Source organism: Eleginops maclovinus, chromosome 10, assembly GCF_036324505.1.
Source record: "Eleginops maclovinus isolate JMC-PN-2008 ecotype Puerto Natales chromosome 10, JC_Emac_rtc_rv5, whole genome shotgun sequence".
Classification (NCBI taxonomy): Eukaryota; Metazoa; Chordata; class Actinopteri; order Perciformes; family Eleginopidae; genus Eleginops; species Eleginops maclovinus.
The window spans coordinates 5,337,582-5,365,364 of record NC_086358.1 but is presented as its reverse complement, the minus strand read 5'-3'; the positions used below and the strand labels follow the sequence as shown (position 1 = coordinate 5,365,364).

At 44.0% G+C, this 27,783-nt stretch overlaps 1 protein-coding gene across 4 annotated transcripts in view; it reads left to right on the top strand.

Annotated features, from left to right (window-relative positions):
• raraa (retinoic acid receptor, alpha a) overlaps positions 1 to 27,783 on the top strand; it is a 142,796-nt gene that overhangs the window by 54,208 nt on the left and 60,805 nt on the right. For all 4 annotated transcript variants that reach the window (XM_063892643.1, XM_063892641.1, XM_063892645.1 and 1 more), the window contains one exon: positions 12,379 to 13,088. In XM_063892643.1, the coding sequence (XP_063748713.1) occupies positions 12,947 to 13,088 (142 nt within the window). In that variant the 5' untranslated portion in view covers positions 12,379 to 12,946. The remainder of the gene's footprint in view (positions 1 to 12,378; positions 13,089 to 27,783) is intronic.

Sequence of the window (27,783 nt, the reverse complement as noted above, 5' to 3'; positions counted from 1 at the left end):
CCACTGCTTTTAGGTTTGGAAATCATACTCAAAGCCAGCTACTCGGCCCGCTGCAGTTTTGACTGTCGTATATTTTAATTGGGTTACTTATGTTGGTAGCAAAGGGAAATCGCAGCTTTGCTAGGCATCGTTTCTGGTCTGTATCGGCTTGTCACAAAAAGGATACTCATTCAGATACTTTAGATATCTTTTATTTCACCTATTGAAGCTTCAGTTCAATAACAGTCCTTGGCGTATTCAGAGCCCCTGTGATGATAAATCCCTTCATGATGAATGTTGAGTGGACTCATTTTAAATTGTGCTTTCTCCAGTCGTTGCATACTCTCAAAGTGCTTTTAATTAAAGAAGTCAGCGGGCTCTCATTCACACACATTCATACAGAGGGGGAAAAAAAGGCTCACCTGCTCAGGGAGACTAACATTCACACACTGTGAGAATGCATATTTACACACACAGCTACAAACGCATTGGTATAGATCATTCAGGTAATTCAATTAAGTCCTACTGTAAACAAGGCACAAACAAGCCCTCTGGAAATACACTGACATTTAGCCTGGTGAGTCACACTGGATTTTCACTTCACCACTCAAAAAACACACACACATTTCTGTCTGCAGCACACACATATTCAAATGTAGATAACTGTATAACTTGACGTTGGTTTTGAAGTATAATCCTTTTTCTGCCAGTCTTTTTGTTGTCATGACTGAACTAAATGCTGGTAATGAGTGTTGAGATTGCCTCTTTTAAAGATGTCCCACCCGCTGCGAGGATCGGTTCTTGTTTGACCCTTCCTTTAGCGGGGCGGCGGCATAAACAGGAAGGGGCCACCGCGCTTTAGTGCGTCACTCGCTCTCGTATCATCGGATCTTTTGTGTTGAAATGTGTCCAAGAGTTTCACATAACATTGTTAGCCTGATATCCTGGATAGCTACAAGAAGGTGACACAACCTTATAGGCAGGCACACACACAGGAACACACACACACACACACACACACACACACACACACACACACACACACACACACACACACACACACACACACACACAATCAATTAGTGTGTTTTAGCTGGAGGTGAAATGAAGCACCGTCTTGATCCAGCTGCGTTCTGTTCCCTCCTGAGAGTAAAAATCTTTCTAAAGATGCACGCACCCGTCGATGTTTATGCATCCGGAATATGACAGCTTAAATGTTTCAGCTGTCGGTGTGTGTGTGTGTGTGTGTGTGTGTGTGTGTGTGTGTGTGTGTGTGTGTGTGTGTGTGTGTGTGTGTGTGTGTGTGTGTGTGTGTGTGTGTGTGTGTGTGTGTGTGTGTGTGTGTGTGTGTGTGTGTGTGTGTGTGTGTGTGTGTGTGTGTGTGTGTGTCTCAGCGGGTGGGGTGTTTTGAGTCTGTTGGAGTCCTGCTCAGAAATATGGACTTCATTTGCGCCGGCCCTCTCCCACTAACTGGAACAAGGTTGGACTGAAGGAGCCGACCCACTCCCACACACACACACTTAAACTCAAACACACACACACACACACACACACACACACACACACACACACACACACACACACACACACACACACACACACACACACACACACACACACACACACACACACACACAATCTCCAATCAACCTCATACATTTGGGGTTTTATGATATTGTAAAGTAGAGTCCCCATGTTCTCTGCAGAGATGATCTAAGGCCTTGTTTTTATTTACCATTTCAAATAAACGTCACAGGTTTATTAGATTTAAGGAGGTAAGGGAAGTAGCTGAGGAAACGAGTGGCTGCCATCACAGCTCCAGAGGTGTCGGTGATGCTGGGCTGAGCGGGTGGAAGCCGTGTGTAACTGTTGGGAAAGAATAACATGCGCTGCAGACCCCAGACCGCAGGAGGCATGACTCGCTCACCACCAGGAAACCTCAGGGCTTTCTGTTTGCTCTCTCCCTGGACCTCCTGCGGGTCTCCTCCAGATCCAGTGCTGCCATATCGTTTTCTCCTCCTCCTCACTGTGTCGTTTCCTTTGGGAGCTTTTGCCACCTCTCCTTCCGGCACGTTTCTCTCCCTGTATCTGTATTGCTCACTTCCTCTGTCCCACAGGCCGGAGCGCACTTAGCTCCATCTCTGTCGAAGGCCCGTCACCCCCACCCCCACTCCCTCTTACTTGGCTCCCTTCCCTCTTTTTTCTTCCCAGTTCTCTCCGCTCTCTTCATATTTCATATTAAGCAATCTTTTCCATGGAGCCAGCTGTGTAAACAATAGGGACCGGCCCTCCGTGTTTTCCCAGTAAGAGTGAAAAATGCCGGAAAAACCTGGACACGAGGAGCCCGCCGCGCTCACCGATGATCTATGGCCCTTTGTCTCTCTGACCCCCTTTGAGCACGAGTGGGACTTTCTGGTCAGAGTGTTGGCTTTTTGTGTGTGTGTGTGTGTGTGTGTGTGTGTGTGAGTGCGACGCAGTGTGTTTATGCGGGTGTGGGAGCTTTCTGTTGCCATAGCCCCCTGCAAATATTGACCGAGCTGAATAGCTACAGTGAGTGGCTCAAAAACAAACACTGTGTGTCATGCTCTTCGAGATACGCCTGGAGTTTTGTCACCAACTGCAGGGGCATGATGGGGCCAGTTATTTAATGAGAGGGGCACGTGTAATGCGGGACAAAGAAGACAAAGACAGTGTGTTTAGTCATAGCGCATAAAAAAAACATATAATAGTGAGCCCAATATAATGAACATTAAAAGGAGTATGGGCTATAAATACATGAATTATGCAGCCAAGCGTTTTTAAATTATATTTCTTAATGTTTGTTGGTATTTGTTTTGTCCCAAAAATGTGTTTCAGTAACTTAGTTTTAATTTATCATTACTGAAACAAATTAGGCCCAGCTTACAGCACAGTCTTTGCTGCATTTAAATAAATAGCTTTATCATAGATTCACTCTATGGCCCCTGTTGGCCCCCCAAAAGAACTGCCAATGGATATAATTTAGCTCACAAAGCGTCTTATCTTTACAAGATCACCCCCTGATTCATGCCTCTTGAGTTTAGATGTGGAAAAAGGAGAAGGTGATCTCAGCTCTGCGTCACATGACTCATATCTAGCACTCTTCTATCTATGGTCTGTAAGCTGGCTATCTACACTGCGGGCAGACTATTTTAACACAAGACGTTCCTAGAAGCTGCCGGTGTTCCTGGAATTTAATCCTCTTCATCTGATACTCCTGATTTAAAGGGCGGGTTGGCGGGAGACTTGTAGTTGTAGCTGTTTATTGACTTTGGTTGACACAGTTAGTGTGTGGGTGTGCATCTGTCATGCTTTGGCTGGGAATGTGTGTTTATGGGTCCATATTCATGCATGCAGGCAGGTGGGCAGATGGTCCAGTTCTGCACGGACAGCCACAGTGGTGCTCATTATCTGTGAGGGAAGCAGGCTACCATCCTACACACACACACACACACACACACACACACACACACACACACACACACACACACACACACACACACACACACACAGCTCATTGCTGGGTTTATTTTTTGCAGGTGCGGTGCTTGCTGGCATTTGAGATAATTAAAGGCTGACCTTTCTGAGGTGAGGCAGAAATGTCACCCAGCCTGCTCCGCTGACAAGTGGATTCACCCCACAGGGGGCATTGGCAAAACGGCTGAGGATTCTCACTGCCCTGGGTGTGCACTTAGCACCCTTTAGCCTTCTTGCGCCACACTTTTCTGGCTGTCATTGAGAAGTAACTCCCACATCCTTCTCTCTCTCTCTCTCTCTCTCTCTCTCTCACGCTCTCTCACCAACATTGCTCGCTCTGATCGTCTCAGAGCCATGCAGGGGGAAGGAGAGTGCCGTGGAAGTATTTTAGGGTTAGTTAGTTGGAAGGAGCTTGGATTAATCCTCTACTTATATCGATGTAAGGCTTTAGGAAATAGTCCAACATACCAATGTGATGCTGATGGGACAGAGGTCAAATGAATAATACCAGCTATTTTAGCTCTTTAGAGAGTGTTTGGAAATAGGTTTGCTTTTGGCCTGATCTTTCCTAGAAGGGAAGTGGGGGGGACTTTTTGAAAGGCTATTATTATCTCCAGGGACTGTACATTAGATTAGATTAGATAGATTACATCAGATATACTTAATTTATCCCAAATTGGGAAATTGATTGATTTGTCGAATTGAAAAATTAAGATAAACATGAAACAATAAAAATAACCATTAATACATACATATTAACAAAATACCAATACACCATTTAGAAGATACACAATACTCTAAAATAGACGAATCTACTACAAAAAAACAGAACAGGAATGTACAAAAATAGGAACAGGAACATTAATAGTTACATCTGTATCTGGAATGGCTATCCACACACACACACACACACACACACACACACACACACACACACACACACACACACACACACACACACACACACACACACACACACACACACACACACACACACACACACACACACACACACACACACACTGGGAAATATGACAACTTCACTTCAGTCAGTTTTCTTGGGGGCCTAGCCCAATGAGAATGCATGGGATTCAACAAGCCATTCAGGCTTGGCTTCCCTTCTTCTTTAAAATGCAACCTCATCATAATAAACCGCCAGCTGTTTGAGTATCTATGTGCCTTACTTTTCTCACAAAGCAGGCCACAGCAGACTTGGGAAGGGCGTTTAAAGAGACAGGAGATAAAATGTGGCATATGAGACACAGGGCGAATACAAAATTGTTATCATGTTCAAGTAAATACCAAAGAAATACAATTATGGGCCTAAAAAGGAGCATAATATGTCCCCTTTAAAGGCTGCTCGTTTACTGCACAACTGTAGTATTGTTGGTATGATCTTCCTATTTAACGTATCTTTGGATGAATAGTTTTGGAGATTTTTCAACCTGTGCTCCACTTTAGTGCATCTCCATTATCTCCTAGTACAAAGATAATCCAAGGTAAGGTAGTGCAATGTATTTGTAACATAGTCTCCCTCCCCGGCTTCTATATCCTTACGTTATGCCTAAATAATTTGTGACGTGTCAAAGTGTCCCTCTCTGCCTCTTCCCTGCATCACCCCCCCCGCAGATGTGGTCTAGTCTTTTACGCAAAAACCCATCCCATCTGAGCGAGTAATGTACAGTCAATGCAGCGTACAGTAAGACCCTCCCCAGGGCATTACGATGACATGCAAATGAAGTACAGGACATGACGAGGGCACGTATTAATAAGCACACACACATGCGTGACTGCACACAACGCCCACTCGCTCACACACTTGTTGATACTCACACGCGCCCCTAAATGCGCCGTAGGGACACACTCATGCGTGCACATATGCGCAATCCCTCCCGCAATGTCAGGTCTCTCTTCTGACGTACACCGCACTGCTGTCCTCATAAAAGATTCAATGCATCGTGCTTGAGAGACTTCCATTGTATGTAACAGGCTGCAGTGTGAGCCCACTCTACGCTGTTGCACACCCTCACACACTCTGAGCTAGCAGCCTGTATCCATCCCTGTGGTGAGGCGTTTGTACAAATCAAAGAGAGAAAATCCAAGCCGTCCGATTCCTCGACCTTAAATGGGGAAAAATGGTATAGTAAGTAAATCTGAAGCAGCATGTCCTTCACTGGAGTCCGCAGGTGCAGCACATTGGAGATATTTAAATGACATGCCTACAGGAAAGGGGAAACATTAATAAAATAGCAGGTATAACGACGTGATAGCAGTCGTCTTGGTACTCGGTTAATTACAATTCAATATTCGTTACCGCAGGCTGTGCTAAACTGAACAGCAAATCTCTGCGCAATGCCGTAATGATCAGCTCACCGTTAACAATTCACATTGTTTCATTCATTTATAAAGCAGTAGTTTATCCTTAAGCCTCAAATGGGCAATTACATATACATATTTGGGGAAAGTATTGCTATTTTCTACATTACACCCGTATTACACATGAATACACCCATACACTGATACACCCTATTACACCATTATTACACCCGTATTACGCTGTTATGAGACACATATTACACACACATTACAAATGAATACACCACACCTCTATTATACCCATGTTACACTGCTATTTCACCTATATTACTCGGTTGTTAAACTCAAATTTAACCCATGCTTACCCATAATAACCATTTTAACCCATATTACACACTTTTTTCTGAATCCTCTCCTAGAACAAAGACTCAAAATTGAAAATTGAAAAGTAATATACCATAAATTCAACACAACTACTGCAGTACAGAAGTCTTATTAATCCCTGAACCCTAGTATTTAAGACACTTCTTACTCACTGTACTTTTTAACGATTTATGCAAGAGAAACAATGTTTTCTTGAAGAATTAAAGGATGGGTGAGTAAGTGATATATTCATTTTGTGCTTGATATTTCTCTAAGAGAGGAGCGTTGTCTGTCTTGTCTTATCGGCAGCTCAAGAAAACACATGCTACATGGATCCACCCCGCGTAATATAGCATTAGCATATGTGTCTAATCCCACTGGACTCTGTAGCATTAGCAACACATTAACGTGTGCTGCTTCCTGCCACCGACCACCAGCTGCTCCTCCTGAGATATGTGGCACTAGCAGCACCAACGTCATGGAGAATTGGTCACCACGAGGGATCTAGATGGTATACGCTGAGTGTGTGTGTTGGTTCATTTGTGTGTGCTATGTGTTTATTCCCCAAAAGCCTTGACAACAACCGATGTTTCTCTGTGTCACTTTGTGTGTGTGTGTGTGTGTGTGTGTATGCGTTGAACCCTGCTCTATAGTGCCCGCCTGTCTATTTGTGATGCACCCGAGTGTGCCTGTATGTCATGCGTTGCATTTGCCGTCCCCGAGGCTCTGTTTTTTTGTGTTGTCCATCTCCACCTCACGCTGCCATTTGCTGCCTTTTCTGGTTATTAATTCAGTGTTTACTGTCACAACCAATAACAATCTCCCGTTCCCCTATGACCTCTGACCATGCCTTCTCTCTGCCTGTTACTAACCAAACACAGAGTAAAGACCAAGCGACCCAGATGGTTTGTTTACTTTTCCTCTTACTGTAAAGTGATCACATACATTCCCTTGGGGAATCTCTCTGTGCTCTCCATGAAATGAACCTAGGCTATACAAATGGCATCTGAAGAGGAATTGTTAGAAACGCTATGAAAAGATGTACATGAACGGCTCCCTTCTAAGCCCCAGGGTCCTTACTCACTTCTATAGGCTGCACTATTGCATCGCCTCTAAGTGTACGCTATCTTGTCCTGTTTTCAGTCTACAGTAGTCTCAGTTATAAGTGCATAAACAAGTGTATGAATCAATGTTTTATACATACTCCGGCATACAGATAGCTCTCATTCCCCTTTGTTATGTTTGTTTTACGCCTATATCTTTTCAATTTCCAGTTACTTATGCATGTTTATGAGACATTACTTGTCTGCCTTGACGGCACTCCGGCACGTCATTATGCTGCGATAAAGACGAGCTAAAGCAGAGCATTATGATCCCCTTTCCTCTTCTACATATCAACGACCTTGTGTGTCAGCAGTATCATATAGAACACATGCATCATACAGCAGGAGGCAGCTGCCTGCTGAGATTAGTGTGTGTGTGTGAAGGAGAGTGTTAGAAGATGTGTGCAAGACGGGGGTTTCTTGCTTTGTAAATATGTGCATATACTGTACGCAGTGAACTTAGATCCTTTACTCAAATAATAGTAGAAATAAGATCATCTTGAAATACTTGATATAAGAAGAAAATCCTTTATTTATAGGAGAAAATTCAGATGTTTTTACACACAGTACGATACAAAAAGATGCGGTATGAGTACATATACAAACAGGCAGTTGGGGGGTTTGGTTACTCCGTATTATTTCAGTCCGATCGGGACTTGAACCGGCAACCCTTTAATTCCCAAGCCAATTAAGTCCTTGCAAGACTGCACTACTGCCGCCTTGGAGTATTCGTTTATAAAATAGCTCTTTTCAGATTATTACACTTTTATATAATTTTGGAAATAAAACATTGTAGAAAATTATTCAGTTTTTTCTAACAAATACATGTAAGTGCGTTTAAAAAATGTAGATGGTGATGAGCAGCCAATTTAAATGCTTTGGGTTGCTTAATAGGCACTGCACCATATCATTGTGATAAAAATCATGTATTTTATTTGTAAAATGTAACTGTGAGAGATAAATATATGGAATAGGGTGAAATGATGTAGAAAATGTATTAAAATATGGTGTTTTATTAATGTGTTCAGTTCCATTTCACCACTGACTGTAGATATCCACTCCGATAAACTCAAAGTGTGTGTGTTGTTGCATGTTTTCAGCCCTCCTTATTCAACATCGGATCAGAGTACCCAGCTGTGTGTGAGGATTGTGATTGATTTGTGTACATTGACAGGAAGTGAGAAAGTGGAGTGCGTGTCAGCAGCTTTACCCAGCGTCGATGTTGCGTGTGCAGTTGTCACACCAGATTATCCGGGCCCTTGATTGTGCCTCGATTCCTCTTTTAGTATTGTGTGTGTGTGTGTGTGTGTGTGTGTGTGTGTGGGTGTGTGTGTGTGTGTGTGTGTGTGTGTGTGTGTCCTTATAGCTTCCGGAGGGATTATACAGGTGCTCAGTTTTGTTCTGCCTCTGTACACACTCTGTTGTGACTTTGGAGTGGGTGTGTGTGTTTATGCATGGATGAGTGCAATAAGGACCACTGATTGTATAACGTGTTTGAAATGCTTCATCAACAGCAGTCAGATATTGTTAGCGTGCGCTCAGATACAGACGCAGGGACTCAGTAAATCTTATCTTGTGCATAGACTTATTATTTATATTTATTACTACTATCTATTTACTAGTGTAATAAAGAATGAGTTGATATTAAATGGCTCTTGTAATCAGTGTAGTGACGCTTAAATGGGATGCTTAAAGATGTTATTGGCACACAATGTCTTTACACAACCCTGACTTACACACTTATAATTCAAGGACTCTTTGTTTGAAGTCACACGATTACGTACTTTGACCACCTTCCTTCAATGGTCTGTTCATATCCATCGCTAAACATAGTAACGGCTTGTCGTGCTGCAGCGTGTTTTTACTGCGGCATCAGTAAAAATAACTAGCTCTGGGCGCACTGCAACAAACTTCTCTAAGGTGTGAGTGCACTGTAATGGTTGATGTTGCTCATCGATCAGAGCGGCTTCTTATGGCGCTCTCACTTCACGCCGTAATAATAACGGTGGAGGAAGTGGCCCATTTCCAGCCCGTGGGTTCTGCCGGTGTCCCGGTGAGTTGTAGTTCCTCATTGAAACACACAGTTGAGCATCTATGGCCTCTGGCTGTTGCATTAAAATATATATGGCTTTACATCACCTCAGTGTGTGTTTCTGACAACGCTGCTGCATTTTACATGACCAGACCAGTGTGTAAAAGCCGCATTTCATAATGGTTATGGTTGTGTATTACTCTGCATTATGGAACCAGGAATAATATCTCGCAGGTTAGTGTGTTACCTTAACTCTCTCCTGGTTTAATAGGTGGCTGCTTGGGAGAGAGCAGGAGCTTTAAAAGCAAATAAAACTATATCAAACTCCCCTGGGCTTTTAAAAGTGCTGTTAAAGCTTTCGGCCTAATACAATCGCGGCGTCCAGACCCGTGACCGCCGCGACAGGGCGTCAACAGAGCGCCGATCAATAAAAATAAGGCGGCTAATAAAAGGCCAATCCCATAAAATAAGCTCTCCATCTGATTAAGAGACATATCAGGGCTCCAGATACACCACACACACACCCACACATTCTGAAATTCTTACTGTAGATCTCATAAGTTACTCATTTTCCCTACATGCAGGTATATCGTCACACACACACATGCAGAAACAGGCACGGGTCTCGCACTGAGCCCCTATGGAATTACTGAGAGCAGCTTTCAGACTGCAAAGAATGTGATACTGTAATACTGGCGGAGCAATACTCCTGCTGAGACAAAGACTCAAAGACATGATATATGGGAGGGTGATGGAAATGAGCCATACAAGAGAAGTGATGCAAGAGAATAAAACAGCACCACTGCAGAGCTATCCAGCAGGACTCCATTTGGGGGATTTGAAGTCCAGTTTGTAGTCAATCTCAAGAGAGGATGGTGGCAATCAATTTTACGGTTATTGTGACTATGCAGATGATGGATGCCAAACAACCCTAACTCTAAAATCTGAGTAAGTGAGACCTAACCATAACAAATTCAGATGCGTCCACACAGGAATCAACTTAATCTTTGGAGGATTGTGATGTGGAAACCTGTTTATACCATCATTCCCTCAGCTGTTTACCCCTCTAAGGATGTTGTTTTTGTCTCTAGGCAGGATTGAGAAACAAATAATGGCCCGATTTTAGCAAAAACAGGCGAGAGTGTAGCATGGGCCAAGGTAGAACCGAAACAATTCAGGAGCTGATCGAAATCACCGGGCAGTTACATGCATTAAGTTTTACTTCCGTTAACATTTTTGCCACCTTCATGTGGTTGATGCGTTCATGACAGGATAAGCTAAACATGTTAAAGGTGCCTTAGAATGTAAAACTGTATTCACCTTTGCATAGTTGAATAAGGAGAATTCGGTACATTGAGCTGACATACCGTGAACCTCAAACACCATTGTTTCCTCCTTCACGTGCAAATCATGAATATGCATCACAGCGGTAAAACGGGCGGATTACAACAATCCCTGTGTGTGACGTCACACACGGTAGTCCAGCCCCAACATTTGCATACACCAGCTGCTGGAAACACTAACGGTAACACTTTCCACTCCGTAACGTTGCTCTCCAATCTCTGACCAACTGGCTGTTCTTCAAACTCATCGGTTTCCTCCTCCGATAAAGACTCAAACATGTAAGGTTGGATGCCAATAGCCTCCATGGTTCATCTCTCACAGTTTCGCGAACTTCACTTACTTCTGTGGGCTCTGAGGCAGCCATGGATTGCTCCTTGTAAACCAGCCAATCAGAGCAGAGTTCATCATAATTATTTAAATGAGCCCCAAATAAGGCAGTTCAGCTTGTTTCATTCTAGGACCAAATCAGGGAGTTGTAAATGGGCCTGTAAAACGGCATCTGGACATTTTTTGGATCAACCAAAGTTATATACATTCTTTGTAGACATCAGAGAACAATTTAAAATACCAGATAGATGCTTTCTATGGCACCTTTAAATACAAATACAACCCATCTTCTTTGCAGCATCCATATTGTTTCCACATTAGGACTTATGAAAGGAATCCATAGCCTTCAGAATCACGAGATCTAACACCCAATTGATTTGCTAGTAGGATTTTGGACTGGCTCTCTAAAAACCTCTTGTGGAAAAATGTGGTCCATCACACTGAAGCTTTTCTACCTGCATGTGTTGAAACACTTAGCCGGGTTTTTCCTTTAATTTGTCACATGGCTGCCACCACTGCGCCCCTCTCACCTGTCATATCACAATGCTTTATGTACACCATTCAAGTGGGAACAAGCACACAAACATGTCGGAGTTGACCCTTCTCCCTTTACAGGAGTTCATCCGTGATGTCCTGGTTGTGATTCATGCTACAGTGCCACATTCCCAAGCAACACTATTCATGCAAAGAAACATTCCTCCTGCTTTTTCACTGCACTCCGTGTGTGTGTGAGAGTGTGTTTTGCAATGGTTTTACTTTTACTGCCGTGCATTACAACCACTGACTCTTAAAAGGTCCTTTACACTAGAAAAAAACAAGTCATGCTCATGTTATGACAGGCTGTTTTGAAAAGGCGTTGCTCTTACTTTTGTATATACTGTGTTGCTAGTGTACGATTTTATGGTAATTGTGTTCTCCGGGTGTTTGGTTGTCAGCGCGCCTGTGTGCGTTCATGCTTTTGTGCTTTGGTTACAGGTCTGTTTGTACACGTCTTGCCTTTTTAATTTGGAAGTAAACTCGGCAGTAGGAATCTCTAGTGGTCCCAGATCGGTGCCTTGGGTCTCACCTCTGGCTTCTGCGACGGGTGTAATTAGCAAAGTTTCCCTTTGTGTTGCTCTCTTCATTTATGTTTTGGCTCGTCTCCCACAGTATTTGTAGTCTGTCACTGTTAATGAGCGCGTGTGTGTGAGCGCACAAAGCTGCGAGGAGACATCACACACCCACTGCTTTCTCTCGCAGCTTTAACACTCCATTAGATAATTAAGGCAGAGGGGGGTGTTTCGTAACATTCAAATTCAGACATTACCATTAATTAGTGTCAAAAGAAAAGAACTGTTTTGCTAAAGCTCTTAAGTATACAGGGAAAACATGTCTTTACCTTGCCATTAACGCGCTAAATGATCTGTTTGTTCTTCACAGGCTGCAGAGGAGATGCCCGTCCAAGGAGAAGAGCTTTGCCCTGGCATCATGTGATCCGCGCATTCCCGAGGAGCGCTCCGCAGTGGAAGAGTGAATCTCCGCTCCCTTGGAAAAATCACGACCACTAAGCACCCCTATCGCCACTATCCCAACTCCTGCAGCCATCACCTTTTCTTGACTCAACTTGCCTCCTGTCTCTTTTTATCCCCCCTTTCATCTTAACGATAAGGAATGGCCTCTTGCAAATAAGACCTTTCAAACGGTTTCACAATACCAGAGAAAGGAAGGATAAAACTCTCTCTTCCAACCTGTGTCTCTTTTCATCTTTGTGCACCCTTAACACACACATTCATAAACCAGCTGGATTTTTTTGTGACATCTACAGCAGCCATTACACAAGTTTCCAAACCATAAGGACGTTTTTTTCCTCGCTTGGAAGTCTATTGGAATATCTACTCATGCAGAGCCCCTATGGGGGATTGAACCAGGAATCCAAACTGACTTCTGTTTGGCTCCATTAGATTTTTTTACGGTGGTCTTTCTGTGACTGGAGGTGGACTGAGCCATCATGGCAGGGAAGGGCAACCCTCACCTCAACGGCTTCCCCATGCCCACTTACTCCTACTTCTTCCCCCACATGTTGGGGAGCCTGTCCCCTCCAGCGCTCGCGGGACTTCCCCTCAGTGGATACAGCACCCCCTCACCAGCGAGTAAGTCATATTTAGCTTTTCCCTGTTTTTGCTTCTGGCTCACGTTTCAGATGTTTGACTGTGCCATGCGCTGGGTGTTGATCAGATTGAGTAACGGTGAGGTGGTGGCAGGGAGATTCACTTTCCTTTGTGTGTTCTGGTTTACCTGTGCAGCTGTGGCACACTGTTTCCTGTATAGCTCCTCCGTTGTGTGTGTGTGTGTGTGTGTGTGTGTGTGTGTGTGTGTGTGTGTGTGTGTGTGTGTGTGTGTGTGTGTGTGTGTGTGTGTGTGTGGGAACATGTTCCTGTAAGACTGCATGGTGAAAGGAGACTTTCATCTCCCCCTGTTTAGATTATTCATATTTGATGTGTGCGTTCGTAAGCAAAAAGTGGCAGCCACACACATCTACGTCGCCTCCAGCGCTGTCCTTAATTTACAAGCCCACACACATCAACACACACACACACACACACACACACACACACATTGAACTGTCAGCATAGATCACAGGGAAGTGAGGCGGGACAGCCAGAATGAGCATTGTTTATTTGGGGAACACACATCTGGCGAGTGTTCCTAAAATAAATCACAGAAACTATCATCATAGCCAACCTTGATGCTCCTTTGAACCACCCGTCAAACCTTCAGATATGACTCGCAAAGATACTGATTCTGCGAACTAGATGGAAAATACTTTTGCACAAAGGAAGAAAAGCTGTCTGCAGTGAATTGATTTTGATTGAAAAAATAGTGAGTGAAAGTAAATGCATTGAATCTTTTATTTAAGGACGAGTCATGAGGTATTATCCGCAAAAACACACGGCTGATTTAGCAGCCTCGTTACCTGATGCATGTTGTAGCAGGTTGAGTTTATTTGATCTGTTTGACATGCTGTTTCTCTTTTTATTTCTTTCGTTTTTAGGGGGGAATTATTGTTTTCATTTGTCAGATGACAGTCTAGACAAGGGAAACATTTGCTTTAGAAGTGAATCTCCATGTGAAGAGAAAAAAAAAACGGACTGCCAGATGGATGAGATCATTTCAATATAACTCTCAACTCTCCATTTATTTTCCTGGAGGTGAATTTGAGTATTTTGGAACACAGGCTGCGGCAGATTGCGGCATTAAAATAAAGAATAATGACACCTCATACTGGCCGTCCTCACCGAGACACACATTGAATCTGAATTTGACTTTAAATGTTTCATTTGTACTGGAAAGAAGTTGAACTGCACTGGTACATTTTTCATTTACTTTAAGACTGTGAATATGGAGCCCAAAAGTGCCTTGAAATATTATACCGGTACAATCCCTGTGTCTCTCAGCAGACTGGGCATCATCGACAAACGGATAGAGAATCAATTAAACGGCCGTGGCAGCAGCAGAAATATGAACTACAGGAGAGCAGTAACAGTGCATGCGTACAGTCATTGGTGTGGACAGGCGTGGCAGACCGCTGCCTCGCTCTCACAGGTTCAGAGGGGGTCAGCGTATTGACTTTCTATCTGCCGGAGTTTGCGTTGGCAGTCAGCATGGTGGGGAAGTGAAAAACAGTTAGTGCCCTGCCCAGTCACTCCCACTTCCCCAATACCAGACACCCCACCTCTCTCACAAAGGCTGAAGCTCCCGCCAGATTCCTCTTTTTTACACACCAGTGTCTGAATATCTGTGTGTGCGTCAGGCCCAGTGTTTGCCATGATAGCTCCTTCCCTTTAGGACAAACATTTCCTGTCTGTAAACACAGGAGAGCTGAGGACACCGCAACGACACACACAAAAACATAAACACGGTCTTTGCCCTTCATACCGGCTCACTTTCTCTCAGTCCCGCTCCTCCGTGCATGCAGATAACTCTAGGCATAATTCACACATGCTCACTCAGCAACAGAAACACACAGGTCTCACACACACGTCTCACACACACACACACACACACACACACACACACACACACACACACACACACACACACACACACACACACACACACATACACACACCACCTTCACCCCTTTGATTTCTCTTCCTCCTCCCTCTCTTGGCAGATCATTTCTCTTTACCTCCCTCTTTTTCAAACACCTCTTTTTTTCTCCTTCTCACACACACACGCATCAAACTCCAGCTAAGCCTTCATCCAACCGTATTCAATGCTGAGCAGTGACGAAAGAGAGAAACAAAGAGACTGGGTGCTGAGAGAGAGTCAGTTTGTTTGGAGCTTGAATGAGAGGAATTGACAAAATGTCAGATTGGAAGCCAGAGTGTCGAGCATTGGACCTGATGGATTTCAGCATGGCGGCAGGGCTTCCAGTGGAGGCTAAATTTAAACAGCTGTTTGTGCACTCGTTCCCCTTGGTTGTGCCCTTGTGTACTTGTTGTTGAAACCACAGTTCACAAGAAATTAAAACTGTGCAACATAAAAATGTGTTGTTGCAAGACTAAAAGCATTTCACGTCAGTCAGCCATTAGTTTATGGACTATCTTTTGAAGCCTTGACGTTTTCGCTATTTTCATGCGTTTGTTTTCAAACCAGAATGATATTTATTTAGAGAAAAGGGTAAAGCAGGAGACATCGACTCCTTACAGTGTCTTTTAGTACAACCGAATGCTGAATAACACTGGTAGCAACCGGCCAATCACAAGGTATTCACGACCACACCAAAAAGTTGGGTCTCATAGTGTTTTATACAATCAGACTTCTTTCCCGCTTATCCGGCTTTAAGGATCATCATTTACTAAATAAACATCAGGCTGTATACAGGAAGACTCAACCAGCAATAAAGTCCATCAGGGAAATGTTTACTTTGAAAGTAAATCAACTGTGAAGTCGGGTCATTTTCTCATAGACTTTTATACAATCAGACTTCTTTCTGCAACCATTGCGTCACCCCTTCTGGTTATTGGAGAATGCAGGTTTAAAGCACTTCCCTTTTTCTTTTCAGACCTGGTGGTTGCACGTGGATTGGAGAGGTGTTGCATTTACAACCGGTCCGTCTGATTGGACCATCAATTTGTATTCAGTCCGTAAACACCTGTATTCATACCTGTATTTTTCTTCTATGTGACTGCAGTTCAATAACGTGTGATGCAGGTATAAATAGTTGATGTCAAAAGGTGCAACAGTCATTAATCCTACACTATACTTTTTTTTAATGCTGAACAATGCTTTGGAATTTAAAAAGAATCCACTCATCATCCTCCAACCCTAGTCTCAGAGTTGTCCGGCTCTTCTGCCTCTGCCTCTGTTAGCAAACCACAATAGACCAATTATTTGGACCAAGCCGAGCAGAAGGGTTAATCCCGGCCTTACAACACACTCTCTCTCTTTCTGTGTCTCTCAAGCTCAAGCCTCCTGGGTTAAGTCTTCACATCACATTATCTGAAAATCATCAGGTTAGGTTACGCACTGGAGCAGATCAGTTGCACATATTGATATTACATTTATTGCCCGCAGCTTTATTAGCGAACTGAATATTATCAGCAGGGATCGAGCTCACGTGCACGCTGCTGTGTCGGAACACTCACGAAAAAGACACATCCAATAGAAGATGTGCGTTAGACACTCAGATGTGCACAACTTTCATTAGCGTTTTCCATTTAATCCTTCGCACGTCAGTATGAATATGGGACTATCTTGCGTTAACACCCCGTCTATTGATCCCGGTATTATCATTAAAGCCTTCCTCTGTCTGTCACCAGCCTTTACACTGTGCTGTCGCATTAGCACAGTGTTATGAGGGATCATAATGAATGTAGCCAGCTTGCTACCTGCTGCCACGGCGGACTAATTGGCTTTTCCCCACAGAGCGCTCTTGTTTCAGCGGCTAAAGTAATTGCTCGGTACAGCAGCGTTTGGTAGGATGGCTAACACACACGAGCCCCATGTCTCCTGACTTATTAGGGGGCATTTGTGACATTTATGAATGTCTTTTTTGGGCCACAAGGAGAAATATGTAAAGACCTCAAGGGAGCTTGTGTGTATGCGTGTGTCACACATCCCATTAAGCAGCCCGTGGCGGCATGCTCTGACCATGGGTAAATATGAATATGGTAATGTTGGGCAAAGTGAGGTTGTGAGTGTGTGTGCTGGTTTCTAGACAGACAGGTGGTTCCTCCCTGCCCCGGTGGTCTGCAGGAACCAAGGGGGCATGTCAGTACACTCCATGGGTGGCAAAAACACACTCTTTTTCATAGACACACAGCTTGTGCGGCATAATGACAGCGAGAAAAACTTGCTTCCTTTTGGCAGCAATCCAAAAAGACGCAAGCTATTGACCTGAGCAACTTTTGTTTCAGGCGAACAGGTAGCAGCCACTTCAGAGACACACACACACACACACACACACACACACACACACACACACACACACACACACACACACACACACACACACACACACACACACAAAACGGCTCCTCGAGGGGGGCTGGTTGTCATTATTGGAAAGTCATTTGAGGGGTGCCGATACTCTGATGGCGGGGATGCAGGCTTATTAAACGCGTCGTGTAAAACACATTTAGCACGGCAGCGCAGAACTCGTTCACCGCAGCTTGACGACCTTGTTAATTAACTGCAGAGCGCCGGGAGGAAGAGAAATGAGCTCAAGGTCTGTCCTATTCTTACATTTTCAAAGAGGTAATTGTCTCTGATGCTGCTTTGAGATGCTTAGCACTTCCAAGGGTGTAGAAAAAAGTTGTATCCCCTGTATCGAATCAGATTACAGATTGGTTGCTTTCAATTAGATTCATTTTAAATAAATGTATTCAGTAATGCACAGGTTTTTCATGATGGGTTTCAATAGCATAGCATAGCAAGGCTCCACTCAAGCTGACCTGCTCTTCTTGGGTTTTCTATAAGCAAAAGTTGAGTTGCTATTTTTATTTAACACCGTGGCCAGAAGTTCTAAGCAAGCTGGAGTCAAAACACTTCAGGGTATTTGCATAAACCTACCATTTCTAAATGAGAAACTGCTCTTAATCGCAACAGCTCAGCTTTGGTGATCAGCGGAGCATCCTGCCTACATTAGGGGGGGCTCTAAAGTGGAAACCGAAATAGAGAAAAGGACCTATTACCAAAATGATCGATTCAGCTGGACTATGCTGTAGAAATGAGGCATCAGATAAATTCTACTCGTTCTTCTTTTACACATTTATCTATTTCAATATAATATGCGGGGATGCAGGCCTTCTGTGCAGATGTGACAGAAACGGGAGCCCCAGACACACACACACACACACACACACACACACACACACACACACACACACACACACACACACACACACACACACACACACACACACACACACACACACACACACACTTTAGCAGCACTTGTTTCCTGTGCCAGTACCATGTGCCAAAACACAAGCAAGCTTAGCCAAAAGGGGCTCCCACAAGAAAACCCATCACCCTCTCCTCTGGCCCTCTGGCATTCCCTAATATACACTCTTCCTCACTCCTTTCTTTTTGGCTTCAGCACACCTCTTGTTCTGTCATTTCTCCAGCTTCCTTCCTCTTCCCTCACTACTGTCCTCGTGGGCGTTTGCCGTCTGTTTTGGACCTAATCCATCCTTCCCTGTCCGCACATCTCCTTTCCACACTCATCTTTCTTCTATTCTATTATCCCGCTCCTCTTCCTCCCTTTCCCCACCTTAGGACTTGACAGAGCTATCATTACCCTGCCACCTATGTACTCGCAGCCTGTTATTTTCCATTTGGTTTGAGGAGACCTGGAGCCAAATCCCTGCCCAGGATACTTGATCTTAACCACAGGATTTATCCCCGAGTGTGATCCGCTCGCCCAGCATCCCCTCTTCTCTCTGTTTACCTCTCTCTTGCTCTCTCTCCCTCTCCTTCTTTATCTCTCTCACTCCGTCTTTCTTTCTATCTTTCCATAGGATTTTTCCTCTCTATGGCCGCTTATGCAAATACAGGCCCTTCTTTTGAAAGACCTGTCTACCCATAATCCGATGGATGGCTCCATTTTCTGAGTGTTATGCACACACACACACACACACACACACACACAGACACACACACACACACACACACACACACACACACACACACACACACACACACACACACACACACACACACACACACACACACACACACACACACACACACACACACATTTGTGCATGCAGAAATTCCGAATGCATCACACTATTAGAAATACAAGGTCACATGCTATCTCCTGCAAACAGTCATACCAACTGGAACATGCATACATATCCCCCCCCCCCCCCCCCCACACACACACACACACACACACACACACACACACACACTGACATACGTATGATCGTGGAGAGAAAGCCCTCCTCTGCAGCATGGGTGTTATATTCGTAGCAGTGAGCGCTTTAAGCTGCAGTTGCGCCGTAACAACTTCAAAACCAGCAGGCTGTCGCCAGCAGCCATGCAGCACTCAGCTGGGTAAACACTGGCATAATCTAAATCTCTCTCTCTCTGATGTGCCAGCACGAGTATCTCTATTTCTGCTTTCTTCAAAGTCTCTGCAAGGAAGTCAAAACGAGGGTAAAGCGATAAGAACTCCCCCATATTTTTCCCTCTCGTTCTCCACGGCTTTCCTATCCTTTCCTTCAACCCACTCTCGCTGTGACCCCCTTCTCCTTCCTTTTATCTCTTGTCCCCTCCCCACACACACACACACACACACACACACACACACACACACACACACACACACACACACACACATCTCTATCTTCTTATGCCCTTTCTCAGTACCCATTGCACACAGCCATAAATCACACTGCCGCATACATTCAAATGTCAATGACTCTCTCACAGGCATCATTCCTCTATTGTCCTTTGATAAGCGGCAGGAATGAAGGCATCTGTAAAATATAGGCTCGTTGCCTAATGGAGGAGAGGAGGGAAAGACAGAGAGGAGGGATCTGAGGAAAGGTTTGGAGGGGTTGTGCGGGTCTGCCCCTGCACAGCTCGGAGAGTGATTGAATTATCAAGCAGAGCTTTGCTTGTTGTCCAAGGGGGTTTCAGAGGGGAAGCCCTTTTTCTCGGCGGCTAATGCGCTTTTTCAGCCTAGCACAATGGCTAGCTGTGTTGCGCAAAGGGGCTAAGAGAGCTCTGTGCGGCCTGAGCTTATGGGGCCACCAGCTCTCTCTTGGCACCTCTCTAAGGGGCCCCTGCCCACACTTAACCTCAGGCCTGTCTGCTAGCATACAGTCTGCTCAGAGTGGAAAGATAATGCACTGGTGACAGCGCTAGCACATTACAGGGCTAACCGATGCAATCATGGTCATTAGCATTCTACTGATTCGCTCATAATGCGCAGGCCACCTCTGAGTCCTTCAGGTGTATTCATCGTTTTTTTTATAAAGAAGTCTTTGTAACTTAATCTTTTAACTAAGCCCAGACGCGTTGCTTTTTTGTTGTTGTATCATGCTGAATACTGAGCACTTGAACACCCTGAGAGATCTGACACCCCGTGATACAGGAAAGCCAAATAAAATGTCCTCAATAGAAATGCTTTATGAGGACCAACCTTCATTTCTGGCAATCATAAAGCCATCTCTTTGTATTTGTGTGACTTTCATGAGCAGCACCTCAATGTTTTCTTTTTCTTATTCCTCTCTGGGAAGAGTTATTGAGGCTACAGTCTATATCCATAACCAAGGTTTTATAGCATATTTCAGTGCATGGAAGAATATTAAAAGGCTATCGTTTAACCGGCCTGGTTTGACTAAAGTGTGTGCAGATGAGATGCTCAACTTGCCATTAAAATGTAAGAACGCGGTGGAGTTTAGCCAGTAGATTAGTTCAGTGGCTCCTCACATGGGTGTATAAAGGTCACGGTTTGGGCACTGCTGGTCTGCACACTGCCCTGCTACGGTTGAACATTTGAGTGAAATTAAACTAAAGCTCCATCTGGAACTTAAACAGTGTGCTGTGCTGATAAACTCTCTAACAGGAAAAGTGTTTCCTCATGCACAAAAACTCTGAAGGACAAGGTTGTCTGTCTGAATTGGACACAAATGCTAGAAAACTGTAATTAATACCAGTGTGGAGTAAAAAGAAACATTGACATATGCACTCCAGACAGGATTAAAATCACTAATCAGCACATGCAATATTAAAATCAACGAACCGCCCCTACACAAATAAATTCCATCTGAATTGTGTTTCCTGTGTGAAACGCGTCGCACGAAACAGATGCCGGGCTTACACTCTCAACCATACGAGGTCTGCAGGTTACTCTGCAGACCTCCAGTGAAACCTTTATTTAACACAATCAGAAGAGGTTTATCCTTTATAGTGTATTAGGTATACATTGAAGGTGCATTATGCCATCTGTAAATAGCTGTTAGTGAGCGGAATGACTTTGACATGCAGCTCATGGATTTCCTTTGAACCTATGAATACGTTAAGGGTCTTAATTTCCGTTGCTTATTTAATTGAAAGATCCCCTACTGCAGCTTTAGAAGCCGCATGTATAAACACACCATTGTGCTTTCTCTCTCATTCTCCTCTATGAATACCGATATTCTTCTGCCTCATCATCGCTCGGATTTCTCTTTTCAATCTTTTCTTTCCATCAAGGATGAACAGCTGTTTCCCTGAGCGTTAGTTTTTCTCCTTCACCCTTTTCTGCCTACCAGTCTTTCTCCCTCTCACACAGACGTCCTGTAAGGGAGGCTCACAGAGAAGGGATGTGATTAGTGACACAGCTTTGCCCTCCATTTAGAATGGCATCCTAAACAACTGGTGTGCATTATGCCTTGATTAGTCTTCTAATTTAGTCGTGCAACAAACAGATGTCCACACACTCTCACAGCAGCCACTTAAAACGCGTGCCAGGAAAAGTGGCAGGCGGAGCGGCCAATATTTTATTACCTACTGTCATAATCTGAACTATTTAAGAGGTCTTGGTATATTTGAAAGGGTTTCCTTTTCCTGTAGTGCGTTTTAGTGCATGTTAATGGTCTGCAAAGGCTAAAATGTCTCCCCATGCCTGAATTGCTACCATTGGACTCCTTTGTTTACTTTGTGACATCGTGACATCACTTTGAAACACCCGTGCTTCTATTGGCTAGCGCTCCAACACATTGTACGTGATAAGCTAAGGCTAAGGGGCGGGACCTCTGTAATCGGTTGACCGATTCACAACAGCCGTCCAGCTAGAGCAGACTGGGCTAAAATAAAGAGCTTTTTGAACATTAAAGCATGGAAACGTGTCACAGTAGAGACACAAAATACAAATATGAACCTGAAAATTAGCAGAAAAGGGCCGCTTATTAATGAATCTCTGCCTCTAAGCCAGCGTTTTGTTGTATTACACTGTACACGGTTTGAAGTGTTCACACAAACTCGGATACGGTGGGGTTACTGAGGAATGCCACAGACATTGACATTGACTGATCTTCTCCTGCCAAGATAACATCTAAGGATGAAACAGACACACACGTTCACACACAAATGCAGAAGCACAAAGAGCGTACTTGCAGGGACTGTAGCACTGAAACATTTCCTTTGTCTCCTAACTCAAACAGTACAAACATGCGTGCCTAAATCTTTATGAGATTATTCCATTTGTGGCAGAACTCACATAAAGAAAGTGGTTTCAAGAATCTTGGTTTTTGAAGCTTACACAATACGAATGTTGACAGCAGGATACAATCTGCTGATTGGCTGCTTGGTTTGTGTACACTGAAGGCTTAATAACCCCTGAAGGAAGGAGATGGTTTGTCATTGAAGATGCTTTTCTTACCAGTCCCAACTCTTACACAATGAATGGTTGGCTCTAAGTGTTATTTTTGGATTATGTAACCCCCTAACAACTATGGCTAAATACACTGGGATTAACCTTTTAGTAAGCACACTGTGACTCATACTTACTCCCACACAACTCTGTGGTGGAACTCCTCAAACAGGACATCTTAAACATAGGAACTCCAAGCAACATATAGAGCGACGCTACATACCTAAGGTCAAACCCAAGACCTCCCTCCCTGACCCGGGGACCCCCTCTAATCGCTCATTCTTTGAAAGAAAGAGACAGCACTGAAGAGGAGGTAGGGAAAGATCAAGAGAGGGGGAGAGAGTGAATGAGGGAAGAGCCCCTGCAGTCATCTTAAATCACAGCAGGCCCAGGCAGACCCTTCACCAAAGAATCAGGAGGGGAGTCACACTTTCCGCAAATGACCACTGACTCACTTAAATACCTGCTTTCCCCATTCAGCAGATCCGCTCAACGGGTTCCTGTTTTTCCTCTTTCTTGTGCAGATGCTGTTTCCATGGTGTCAAGTTGTTTTATAAATGTGTTTATGCCGCAGAATGTAGGTCAAATGTCTCTGTTTACTGTTAACACAGGGGGAGAGAGAAAAACGGAGGGAGGGAGGGGTCAGGTTGTGTTGGAGATGGGATTTTGCTGATTCAATATTTACTCATCAAACAGAACTATTTCCTGTAAGCACTTGGAGCAAACTCTCGCTCTCACCACCTCACGCTTTCTATCTCAACTTGTTTTTTAACCTACCCCCCCCCCCCCCTCCCCTCAGGTTAGCCCTTTGAACACTGTACACTTCAACACAGTTTGTTTTCCCTCCCTAGCCCCTGTCGCTCGTCTTTATTCCCTGTATGTCATTCTTCTTCTGTCCTTCCCTCCCCTCTGCAAAGCCCATCATGCTTTCCTTTCATTTCATTGACCGTGCTATCTATGATCTCTATCTATGATCTGTCATAGCCCCCGCCATCCAAAACATTAGACACTGAAAGAGCATCAAGTAAACATCTGTCCTGTCCAATCCAATCAAGCTGTGTACACGGTGTGTGAGTGAGCCGGTTTGACTATAGGAGTTATGTTGCTTTAAGTGACCCTCTCATGGGTGTGTGAAAGACAAGTGAGTGTGTTTTAGCTTCTGATGAAGTCTATGAATGGTCCACACCTCTTTTAATTTTCTGCGTTTCTATTTGTTCCTGTGGGCTTGGCATTTGTGCAGCATACAGGACTGCAAATGACAGTGTGTGTCTAGAGAGCATTAGGCTGGTTTTCTGCTGGGAAGACCACTATATGGCCTCTCTTCTTTTTTTTAAGTGAAGACTCTCTGGCAGATGTGCTGTCAACGCCGGCGTCTTTCAGACCTTTGAAAAATAGCCTTTATGTCAAAACCAGCTCGCTTGGACTGAAGGTACACACGGAAAGTGGGGAAAGAGCTCCAGGGGAAAAGGTTTGAGGGGAATATTTTAAGTCTTTATCATGAAGGTAGTCGTCTGTCTGTCGACACGTTTTGGTGGGGCTGCTTGTGTGCCCAGAAGCTGACGTCGCTTTCCTCGTGGTGCTTGTGCGAGTGTTTTTGCACGTCCATTTCTTGATGTGTGTGTGTGTGGCTGATTCATCCCATGAAGGTTGGTACATTTGGGCCATGTTGCTGTAGCTGAATAGGCTCCATGTGAATGGGCCTCATACCAGGAGCGATCATCCTTGGTTATTCATTTAGGTCTCTCGATTCCTCATGCACCCTGTTCTCTTCTTTCCATGTTGTTGTGCTCCCCCAAAAAGGTCAAGAGCTCTTACCACTCTTAGCCACTGCCACCATTATTTTTTCTGATAGTCTTTTTGAGCAGGAGGGGGGGTTTAATCCACATGTGGTGCACTTGCTGTAGACCCAATTAAACCCCCCTCTTATTTCATTCCATATCTTCCGCTATTCAGGCGTTTTTGGCTGACGGGCTTGTACCAACAGTATATGAAGGATATGTTGTATGGTGGAAATTGAATAATGACGTTCAGACAGCACTTCAGATAGCAAGACCAATTTTCTGATGCACAAACCAGCCTCTCAACAGGCTACTCTAGTCCCCACTGAGATGTTTTCAACCAAAGAACATTATGTTCGTATCAGCCTGTTCATCTCTCTGGATAATCAAAACAAATGTTGCTCTTTAATTCTGTTTTTGCAAAAACAGACATGGAACAGTATTAAAATAGGCTCCTGTTGGACACGGTTTTATCCCTCTAGGTTTTTTAAACATGTGTGCTCAGTTTATTCCCCAGTTTGACAAGTTGGGGAATGTGTTTGCTCTCTTTCAGAGGTTTGATGGCCATTTTCATGTCTTTATGGTCATTAAGAAGTTAACAGCTGATAGCTTAGCTTAGCAATAAGATAGAAAACCGAGGAAGAGCTAGGCTAACTCTGCCCATAGGTAACAAAATCCCTTTTCTGGCATCCTATATCTCTAATTGGGCGCTGACTTTAGCTTTGCTCACCAGACAGACATGAGTGGTATCAATTTCCTCATCTAAACATTGGCGAGAAAGCCACTAAGCATTCCAAAATGTTGAATTATTCCTTTAATCTTTACCAGAAATCACATGCTCTCATATGAGCTCCTAAGCATTTATTACGAGTCCCGTAGCATTCATCCTGTAGTGCCATCATTGAGAAGAATTTGGTTTAAAACCCTAGTACCTGCTGTAGGTGTTGTGTTTCAGGACTTTGGAAAGGCAATGGAATGACACACACACACACACACACACACACACACACACACACACACACACACACACACACACACACACACACACACACACACACACACACACACACACACACACACACACACACACACTGAGGGATGTTAGCTCCTCACTCGACTTCAAAGCCAGCTGTCCCTTGAGGAACTTCAAACGCTAGGGAGGCCATTAAAAGACAAAAATTATTTTCTGTAACGTCGTGATTTATTTGATTGAAAAATGAAACCACTAACCCAACAGACATTATTTTCCCTTCCCAGGGCCTGCTTTACCAGGCAGAGCCTAAATTGCTTCCAGGTGAGAAACCTCTTTAAGAGCAGAAGGGCTCAGCCTGAAGAGCCGGAGCTTTCTCCCCTCGCTCTTGTCTTCCAGTCTCTCCTTTCAATCTCATTTTGTCCTCACGTCTTTCTCTATGTCCATTATGCTTCAGGATAAATGCACAAACAATACCCAGTCTGTTTTGAGAGACACTGTTTTTTGTGGAGTGCATGTCTTAGCTTGCAGTGCTAGCAAACAGACCTTTAGTCGGTGAAGAAATAATGAAAGAGCTGGAGAAGGAGGGTGTGCTGAAGGTGTTTGAGAGAAATGAGCAGGCAGTGAAATCCAGAGAGTGATGGACTTGATGGAGTGTGTGCTGTGAGACAGGGACAGGTGAGGAGTTTGAGGGGCTGAATTAAGAGAGGGGGAGGGTGTGGAGTGTCGTCTCAAGGAGAAGAGAAGGGTGAGGAGGAAGATTACGAAGAAGCACTTGAAAGGCTTTAGAGATTGATGGCATGCAGACGGACGGACTCAGGATGTTGGATTGAATCCCTGCTATGTGATTATTGAATTAAGCTGATAAGGTGGATCCTGTTCATGTCTTGTCCTTCTCCTGAGCTTTGAATAAAGCACTGACACAATATTATCAGTTCAGGCTCACTTGGAACAGTTGGAAGACAGAGATGTGTGTTTCCCATAAAACAGAGCAGATATAGACATCTTGACACAGGTTTTTGGGAAGTATCTCAAAAAACTGGAGGGAGCACGCCAAAAATCACATCATAAAACAGTTACCTCAACGCTCCGAACATCTCATAAAGCTGTGTAACATCACCGGTGATATTATGACATATGTCAGTGTGAATGTGTAGAGACATTTTCTCCTTTGCCATGGTTACATACCTTTGACAGGTGGACCATTTGTACTGCAAATGTACCGACTGTTCAGGCTCTAAACCGGATGTGAGTACATTCGTACAGTCAATTTCAGACATGGTATACCCACGAGGACACGTCGATACTCCAGTGTGAATACTCTTTATTATTTATTGAAGTTTTCAAATATAACATTACACATAGGCTACATGAAACGCTCATTCTAGGTGGCAGATACAGTGTACAATCAAATGAATAGGCATGCAAATAAAAGCAGTATACAGATGATACAGGACAGAAATCTGAAAGAATATGACGTGGGCTATCTTATTCCCTTTGCCTTCCCTCCCCGCCCCCGGTCTTTGGTTTTATTGATCATTACCAACATTCTTTTTCAAAAACTCCATGAAGCTCCCCCAGATATTTTCAGAAACGGACAGCTTTCCTTTTCCTTTTCCAGTTTTTCTAAAGCAATACACGCTGACAGATCCTTAATATATTTATTCATACTTGGTTTGCTCACATTTTTCCATTCCATAGCTTTTGCCCTCTTAGCATGTAAAAGACACAAGTCTATAAGTGCACGCTCACTCTTCTTAGAGACAAAGTGTTTTGGATAAATACCCAGGATGCACGTGAAGACTCGTCTATGTATATATTCACTTAGTGTTCTGTCTTACAATACGGATTGGCCTTGCAACTCATCCAAAGATCGCTTCTCTAACAATCAATGTCAGAACCAAAGACTGAATTGGAAGAATAATAACAGCTTGCACTTATATGGCGGAGAAAATTGGACCTAATGTGGTTTTCAGCAAAGAAGGAAACATTTGAACAAGTTAAAGAAGGTTTATGACACACAGATCTGGAAATGTAAGCAGAGGTTAAGTGCAAAATAAGCTTCTTATGACTTATTATATTGCATATGATATGCACAGTTGCACGTACAGCGTGTGTTTTGCCGGAGCGCCGTGTTGATGTAATGTCTCATTGAAGTGAATGAGGAGGCCGCAGACAGAGCGGGAGGGAGTTGGTGTTTTCTTTGCGTATTAGTCTGGGTT